This window comes from Magallana gigas, chromosome 1 (genome assembly GCF_963853765.1).
Source record: "Magallana gigas chromosome 1, xbMagGiga1.1, whole genome shotgun sequence".
In the NCBI taxonomy this organism is placed as follows: domain Eukaryota; kingdom Metazoa; phylum Mollusca; class Bivalvia; order Ostreida; family Ostreidae; genus Magallana; species Magallana gigas.
In genome coordinates, this window is record NC_088853.1 from 34,286,770 (window position 1) to 34,296,466 (window position 9,697).

Here is a 9,697-nt window from a genome sequence, read left to right on the forward strand (position 1 = left end):
GCAGCTGGTAGGCAGGGTCATCTGGGATGGGCCAAATATGAAGAGCAATTTAGATTGAAAATGGAACGCCATCCAACATCATCATGGGGGGTTGTATATGTCGAGTTGTGGGTCATGTTTATCTCGCCTGGGCAATTACAACAGTCACTTACACACTCATCTGACAGAGACATGTTGGGAGGTAATAATGGGCCTAGTTACCCCTTTCGCAATGCCACAGGGATCTGAACCCAAAACCAGTGTCCAACTCTTACGGGGCAGGGGCAGGATTCAAACCTCGTCAAAATACCAGCAAGCTATCTAGGCCCATCGGAAACTGCTATGCCTTTAATAGGGGGTCCTGCTCATTCAACCCCTGCAGGTTTAGACACAGATGTGAACACTGCGGAGGACCCCATCCTCAAGCCAATTGCCCGAGGCAAAACTAAGTCTCTCGGGCACATCCCCATGTAAAGTCTGGGTTCAACACCCATCGTTTATAACCACCTATGTATTGAGTTAGATTTATACCCCTTTCAGAATGACAAACTCCAATTGATAAAAGGTTTCAAATTTGGTTTTCCATTACAGTATGCCGGACATAGAATTTATTTTGAAGCTAAAAACCTTTAATCAGCTAGGGATGCTCCTCAAATAGTGCAGCAAAAGTTAGATAAGGAGGGTAGCTTGGTTAGGATGGCTGGTCCTTTGGATGAAATTCCTTTCCCCACATTTAGAGTTTCACCTGTTGGCCTCGTACCTAAGAAGGACGGGGATTTTTGTCATATCATCACCTATCCTACCCAGATTTTAACTCGGTTAATTATTTTATTGACCCAGATATTTGCAAGGTTAAATATAGTAACATAGATGAAGCTGTACTGATGATTCAGTTACTGGGGCAGGGTACTTTGTTGGCCAAAACTGACCTCAAGAGTGCATTTCGTTTATTACCTATCTACCCGGGCGACTTTTAGGTATTAAGTTAGGTGACAAATATTATTTCGACAAATGCTTCCCGTTTGGTTCAAAGCTTTCATGTGCGTTATTTAACAAGTTTAGTACATTTTTACATTGGCTAACATCCAAGAAATCTGGTAGTCAAAACATCATACATTACTTGGATGATTTTTTATTTGCAGGGAGGTCAGATGACTCTATAGGTAAACATACTTTACACATTTTTCACCTCACTTGTGCTAGATTTGGTGTTCCGATTGCTGACGACAAGCCAGTTGAGCATACTACCTGTTTAACTTTTTTAGGGATTGAACTTGACACTGTAGCTATGCAAATGCGCTTACCTGCAAGCAAACTAAACGAACTGAGGACCAAAGTTCAAACCACCTTACTCACACCAACAGTTACCTTACATGTACAAGATTTGCAGTCTATCATAGGGCTTTTGAATTTTGCATGCCAAGTTGTTGCACCAGGTAGGGCCTTCATACGTAGACTGATTGATTCTACAGTTGGTTTAAAACAGGCTAAATCCAAGATAACAGTTTCTTCCTGGATGAAGTTAGACCTAGAAATGTGGCTAGACTTTTTGAATCAGTACAATGGTATTACTCTCTTCCCTGGTAGGCTCTAGGTTTCAAATGACACGATTCAGCTTTTTACAGATAGTGCAGGTGGTAGGTCGGGGGGCTTTGGTATTTTTTTTCACAATAAATGGGCTTTTGGAAGGTGGCCGCATCAATGGGAAAAATTAGGTAGGCTACAGGACATGACTTATTTAGAGCTCTTTCCAGTTGTAGTTGCATTACATGTTTGGGGTCCTTTGTTGGCCAACAAGAAGATCTTATTTCATATTGACAACCAGGCAGTGGTGTACATAGTAAACAAACATCTAAATCTATTGAGGTTATGTCTTGGTCATGAAATTGGTGCTGTATACCCTCAAGTTTAACATTACATTTAAGGCTGAGTACATATACACCAAATACAATGCAATTGCAGACTATTTCTCGTTGTCAGTGGCCACGTTTTCGGGTTTTGGCTCCATATGCAGACCCAACTCCAACACAACTACCCCCAGAGATTTGGCAGTTTTGACGGAGGAAACCAGTAGACTCTTAAGGGCTTCTATGGCAGAGAGTACATGGCAAACATATAAAACAGCTTCTGATAGTTTCAATCGTTTAAGGTACTTGTATGGGTTACCTCTTTCATGGCCAGCTCCCCTCGAACATATCATTCAATTTATAGCTTCTATGTCTGCAGAAGGGAAAGCCTCTGGATCTATTAGAACTTATATATCCGGCTTGTCATATATGTACAAAATTCATGGTCTCACGGACATTACCAAGTCATTTATAGTCACTAAATTGTTAGAAGGGGCAGCCCGACAAAACCCAACACACGATACCCGGGCCCCGATGACTCTTAATATCCTGATTACACTGCTCCAGGCTTTAGAAAAAGTCTGTCTTAATTGTTATGAAATTTGTTTATTTAAGGCAGCATTCTGATTGGCATTTTTTGGATTCTTGAGAGTAGGGGAATTAACCAGCAAATCACTCAAAAGTCGGGACTTGAGACCTTTGCAGTTTGGTGACATTGCCATTGTTGAGGCTTATGGGTGTAAACATGTGAAAGTCACAATTAGACAATCAAAGACTGATCAACTAGGCCACTCCTCTACCCTATTTTTGTCAGAAACTAGAGGTCAGGCATGCCCTGTTAGGGCAGTGGTAGATTATTTACAGGTTCAAGCTCAGGGTTTAGGTCAAGGTCTTAGTTCATTTTGATGGCAAACCCCTGACATGTTATCAGTTTTCAGCTATACTTGCCAAATCATTGCAATTCTGTGAGGGTAAGATTGGACGAAGGGTAAGATTGGACGATTTAAGTCGCATTCGTTTCGTATTGGGGCTGCAACAGAGGCAGCAATGAGGGGCATCCCTGATTAAGTTATTAAACAATGGGGGCGCTGGAGGTCAGAGTCTTATGCTTCATATATTACGTTTTAATACTGCTACAAATAAGTTTGCTTGTAGCTTATTGTTACTGTTCATTTTTTCTATTGTTCCTACATTAACAAATACATGTACTAAGATTTGCAGGATGTAAGAAAGTTATATGGGTCATGGGATCGTCCATTGTGTACTGGGCTGCACGAAGTGCCTGTGCTGTCCTGAATATGGACTTTTTAAATATAACCCTTGCCTCGCCAGGTCCAAAAAACTCACAATAAACAGTTTACTTGTTTATTTAATGACGAGGCATTAAAGGGTAAAAAACTGAAAAAACAAATAAAAACAACAATCACAATATGCTCATAACAAAATAGATGAATAAATTTCACAATAAATTTCGCAATTACAGATTTAGATTTGACAACATTTTGCATTCGAATTTCCTCTTCACCATGATCACAACGAAAAATAGTAAACATTAGAAAATTTCACTGAAACATTTCTGAATTTAAGCAGAGCATACATTCACACAATATTATGATAAACTTACTCCATGGGGCCACAAAATCAAGTTGCAATTGAGCAATACATAGGACGACCGAGTCGTGAGCCACCAGGCTGACGTTGGCTAAACGTAAACAAAACATGAAACCGTCCCGAAACGGCACAAAATGTTCCGGAAAGTGTCAGCACACTCCCCGCCTGACGCCAGTCACTACATAATCACTTCATAATAACAAAAGTCTAACGGTGTGGCACTAAAAGAACTACTTCTGTAATTGGTCGTACGTAATGGACAAGCTGTCCGCCTCTGCTTGTGCGAACTTCTATCTTGCGGACCTTGCTGTCGTCATCAGGAAATGTTCGATTGATAACACCCATACTCCAATCGTTGCGATGAGCTTCTTTCTCTCGAAGAAGAACAACATCATCAATCCGTAGATTGTCCTTAGAATCTGTCCACTTTCGTCGTTGCTGGAGAAGTTGGAGATACTCATTGTGCCAGCGCTTCCAAAACTGCTGAGCAAGGACTTGTACCTGTTTCCAGCTAGACACATACATGTCTCTTACATCAAGTTCATGAAACGGTGGAAGATCAGCTTCTGTCTTCTGAGTTAGCAGCATATTCGAGGTAAGTATTAATGGATTGCTAGGGTCAGTGGAAACAGGAACCAATGGTCGGTTGTTGAGTATTGCTGTAACCTCTGCCATCAACGTTTCAAGGACATCATGGGAAGAGTATGGAGTGTTAAATATCCAACAGCAACCATTTTTGCTCAAGAACTTCCTGAGGGGTTGGTCCTCTACATTCACAGCATCAATACCCAATGCATCCGTGCTTCCGACAAAGTTTGTGCCCCTATCAGACCTAAACTCTGCAACTTTTCCCCGAATAGATATGAATCGGTGAAGGGCATTGATAAAGGCCGAGGACGACATATCTTCCACCACTTCAATATGGGAAGCTCTGGAAGAGAGGCATGTGAACATTATAGCCCACCGCTTGCTATTTGCACTTCCTCCACGCGTCTTCCTGGTCACTATCTCCCAGTGACCAAACATGTCAACACCCACATAGGTAAATGGTGGAGACTGTCTAACTCGGACAGATGGCAGGTCTGCCATTTTCTGTTGTTCTAATCGTCCACGCAACTTGCGGCATGTAACGCAGTTAAAGATGACAGAGGACACTAGGTTCTTGCAACCGACAATCCAGTAACCCGCACTTCGTACTGCTCCTTCTGTATAGTGCCTTCCCTGATGATGTACCAAGTCATGATGATGGCTAATGAGGAGTCTACCTATGTGCGAACGAGGGATGATGCAGGGGTTCCTAAGGTTATGTTCTATGTCAGCAGCTTGCAGTCGTCCACCTACTCGCAGAATGGAATCATCATCTAGGTAAGGGTCGAGGTTGATAATAGAACTGTCCTTTGAAATGGTCCTTCCAGATTGAAGACATGATATTTCCTGATGAAAGGTCTCCTGCTGAATTGTCCGAACAATGAACACTTCTGCAAACCGACGGAAACTTGAGGAAAATCTATCACTCTCAACTCAATGCTTCTTCAATATTCTATATCTCAGTGCGCTCAAGGCATTGACCAATGAGTTCCATGTTGAAAATCTATCAAATCGTTCTACTCCAAATGGCTTCTTTGTAACAGTCTTTAAGCTTGATAGTTGTGGTCTTACATTACTATCATTCTCAGCATCCACTAAAGGAAACACTTCATTGCAGTCTTAAGTCTTAAGGAGACTGTCAGGTCCCTTAATCCACTTACTTCCTTGGAGATCTCTTGCAGCAATTGATCTTGATCCAATATCTGCTGGATTCTTTTCTGACTGCACATAAGACCAATGATTGGCTGGAGCAACCTTAAGTATCTTCTGTACTCTGTTAGACACATAGGTATAAAACCTTCTTGAAGTATTGTAAAGGTAACCTAACACTATGCGACTGTCGGAGTAGAACTGAGTATGGTCCACTTTGTGGTCTAAGTTGTCTGTCACAATGGTAGCAATTTCACTTGCAAGTACAGCTGCACAAAGTTCCAGTCGGGGAACTGTGTGTCCATGTGTAGGTGCCAACTTCGATTTTCCAAGCAAGAATCCAGTTTCTGCATGTTCCGTGTACAGTACTTTTAGATAGGCAACCGCAGAGATGGCCAACTCGGAGGCATCACAAAATACATGAACTTCTACTCTAGAAGAGTTTTGCAAACCTGAAGACGTGTAAGATCGAGGAACACTAATATGAGATAAATCTTGAAGTGAATCACACCAATTTCTCCATTCATTCTCAAACTCAGTAAGAGGATCATCCCAATCAGATGACAAATCCAAGGCCTTACGAAACAGCATTTTTCCTCTGAGTATCACAGGACCGATGAATCCAAAGGGATCATAGAGACTGTTTAACGTGGACAGCATACGACGTTTCGTGAAGGGTTTGGACTCCATAGTCACATCTACCTTAAAGGAATCCGCCTGTAAGTCCCAAGTAAGTCCTAGACTTTTCTGTAAGGGTGCCTCATCTAGTCTCAAGTCAATGCACTTCAAGTCCTTGGCTCTTACTTCTTCTTCAAATGCACTCATTACTTCTTGAGAATTGGAGGTTACTTTGTGTAATCTCAACTTCCCGCCTTCCATCAATGCCTTCTGAGTCTCCTTGATGAGCTCAACAGTTTGCTTCTCATGCGGCATTGACACCAACAAATCATCAACATAGAAGTTTCTCTGTACTATTTCTCTGATTTCAGGATCCGGATGGTCAGCAACAGATTGTCTCAAGCCATATGTCGCAACAGAAGGCGAGGGCGTGTTACCGAAAACATGCACCGTCATTCTATATTCGATAAGTCTATCCGATGGGTCATTGTTCCTGTACCATAGGAAGCGCAAGTAATTTTGATGTTCTCTGGACACACGGAAACAATAAAACATTTGTTCAATGTCCGCCATTAGTGCAGTTCTCTCCTTGCGAAAACGAAGAAGCACACCGAGTAGGTTATTGGTTAAGTCTGGTCCTGAGAGCAGCACCGAGTTCAACGAAATTCCCTCATACGAGGCAGAAGAGTCAAAGACTATTCTAATTTTGTTTGGCTTCTTTGGGTGGTAAATGGCAAATATTGGCAAATACCAACACTCATCGTCTGATTGTAAAGATGGGGCTTCTTCGGCATGCCCTTTAGACAATATCCCTTCCATAAAGGTTAGGGCATGGTCCATTTTGGTAGGATTCTTCCTAAGATTGGTGTCGAGAGATCTGGCTCTCTTGATAGCTTGAGAATAATTGTTTGGAAGTCTGGGTCGTCCAGGCTTAAACGGCAGGGGAGCCGTCCATTCCCCTAACGAGTTGCGATGGAACTTACTTTCCATGATTCCTAGGAATATATTATCTTCCTGTGAAGGCCCTGGCTTGGTGTTCTTTCAAATATGGAAGACATATCATCTTCGTCAACAGGAGGAGCCTTAACTGTGAGTGAGCTGCTACAAGGCAACAAGATAGAAGGTCTCCCATCATTATGAAGGTATACCTTGTTAACTGATATTGTCGCAGGTAAATGAGCCTTGTTCAAGCATGTCTCACCTATGATTGTCCAACCTAGACTCAACCTCTGAGCATATGGAGCATCATGGCTGATTCTCTGATCGAGAACATGATGTGCTATGATCAAATCCCGTGCAATAAGAAGCAGTATCTTTGCTTGAGTGTCTAGCTCCGGAATGTGACTAGCAATGTTTGCAAGATGTGGGAATCGTTTAGCTATATCAGGTGTTGCTATCTCATTACGATTATCCGGAACGGCGTCACACTCTATGACAGGCGGTAATTGATGAGTTGTACTGTCATCCAATGATGTAACTAAAAGGTTTTTGGCAACCCTGCTGGTCATGTTCCTGACACCAGAACATGTTTCTAATTTAAAGTTCTTTGTCTAAGTCTTGATTCCGAGCAAGTCAAACAATTCACTCTTTGCTAGGGAGCAATTACTTTGGTCGTCAATCAAGGCATATGTTCGCACAAAATTGTCTGGATTTTCTCTTTCATACACCTTGACAAGAATTGTCTTGGAACATGATTTACCTCCAGGAATAACACCGCAAATCTGGGCGCACTTGTTGTTGACAGTTTTCTTGGTCTCTGAATTCTCCTTTTGCTCCCCGCCTTGAGGTGTGCCATAATCAATGTGTAATGCTGAAGGATGCGAGTTACTAGCACATACAGAACATGCCACTTTCTCATAACAGTTCTTAGAAAAATGTTCTGCTGAATTGCAACACTTGAAGCAAATTCCGTGTTTCACTAACACGTCTGTGCGTTCCTTCATGGGTTTTGTGCGAAAGGTTCTACACTTGTTTAAGGCATGAAAGTCATTAGGATGAATAGGGCATCTTTTAGATGGGTCTAAGCTTTCCTTTCTTCTCTCTCTACTGTCAACCTCTACATCTGTCTTTCGATTTATTACCGGTACCCTGCGTTGAATGTTTTCCTTATTTCTTTCCCGTACACAAAGTCCAGGGTCATTTCTTATCTGACTCATTTCAACGATGAATTCCACAAAAAACTTGAATGGAGGATGTGGTAGTCCACTGTGTCTCTTATAGGCTGCAGCTCTTGTAATCCACTTCTCTTGAAGGTTCATCGGTAACTTTTTCACAACAGGTAGGATTCCACTGGATGAGTCGAAGTACGACAAAAGAGTTGCATAGGTAGGATCCTCTTTAATTGCAGCAATTTCTGTTAACAGATCCGCTAAGTCATAAAGCTTTTTGCCATCATTAATAGAAACCAATGGAAATCTGTCTAGTTTTGATTTCAAGGCTGCTTCTACAAGTTCTGGACTGCCATAACGTTCTTGTAGACGTTGCCATATCAAATCAACTGCCTTCTCAGGATCCTTTGGATTAGCTGTTCTCATTGTCATGGCAAATTTTTTAGACTCTGTCCCCAGCCACTTAATGAGAAGATCCAACTCTTCGCCAGGTGAAGCTCGTAGTTCTCGAAGAATTCCTTGGAAGCTGGTTTTCCAAGCTGTAAATGCTTCTGGTTGATCAGTGAAGGACATAAACCTTGAGGTAAGTAGATCCTTTTTAAGCAAAAATGAGGTAAAGTCAGCTACGTTACGATTTGGTTGAGCTGTTTTCCTTGGCATCTGAGGTTCAGGGGATTTTACCTTAGGCCCATGCTCATAGGGAGTTGAAATGAACTTAGGTGGTGGTAACTGCGCAAAGGTTGCTGATGACTGACCCTCTAATGATGACAGGAAATGGGACATAATATCCTCCTTTGGCATTTGGGAATGATGCTCTTCCTTCAGTACTGTATGAAAATCTAATGGCTCTATATGGTCTCTTGCAGCTTTCATTTCTGCCTCTGCCACAGCGGTTTCCTTTTCCTGTTTAAGTAGACGCAAGTCCATTTTGAGCTGAGATTTTCTTTTTTCTAAGGTCAGTTCATGTTTTAAAAATTCTAGGCGAGTCCTTTGTTTCTCAACGTTTATTTCCTTTTTAAGAAAAATAGCTGATCGGCTCTGTGATGATGTTGACTTCTTGCTGCTGCGACTAGTATACGTGGATTCCGAAGCCATACGTTGGGAAATATCATCTGCGGTCTGAAGAATGCGATCAGCAATAGCTGCCAGGAACCGATCCACAACACCCTTCCTCTTAGAAAATACTTGAAGGTGTCTTGATCTTTCGGCTGAACTTTCTGCAGTGTTTGTTCTGATCAGGAATTCCACCAAATTATCAGACGACGCCACAAATTCCTGACGGAGACATGAAACATCATCTTGATATCGCTGCATCACATGTGGTTCAATATCTGTGGCCTTTGAGTTAAATTCAAAAATTTCTGTTTCAATATCTTTCCATATGCGATCAAATGCAGTTGTCAATTTTTGTACACAAAATTCGTATAAAGAATTTCCCTTCTCTGTTAAGGTTTTTTGACGACTAGGGTAGCGAGGAACATTTTCTTCCTGTTTGATAATTTCTTCCATTGGGTCACTCATGGTTGATATTAAAAATGTGCACATTGTGTAATTCTAATCACAGAACTGTTTTTACAACATAAACATACATAGAACTGTTAATATCAGCAAAGTTCATGAGTCAAATTTGTTGAAAATGTACTTGAAATATCACTGAATTGTTACCACAATTGTGATATGCCCATGTAATCACAAAAAAAAAACCTGCGTTTTATATATCTCAACAATGCACTATGCAAAAATTACACTGCATGAAAAACCCGTTTCGTTTTATCAAATTGACTTACTGTAACATGA

At 41.5% G+C, this 9,697-nt stretch overlaps 1 protein-coding gene across 1 annotated transcript; it reads right to left on the reverse strand.

Moving 5' to 3' along the window:
- Nucleotides 1–5,144: 5,144 nt before the first annotated feature.
- Nucleotides 5,145–6,782, reverse strand: LOC136275868 (uncharacterized). The gene has a single exon (XM_066085993.1). The coding sequence runs from the start codon at nt 6,780–6,782 to the stop codon at nt 5,145–5,147; it is 1,638 nt and encodes a 545-aa protein (XP_065942065.1).
- Nucleotides 6,783–9,697: the final 2,915 nt, after the last annotated feature.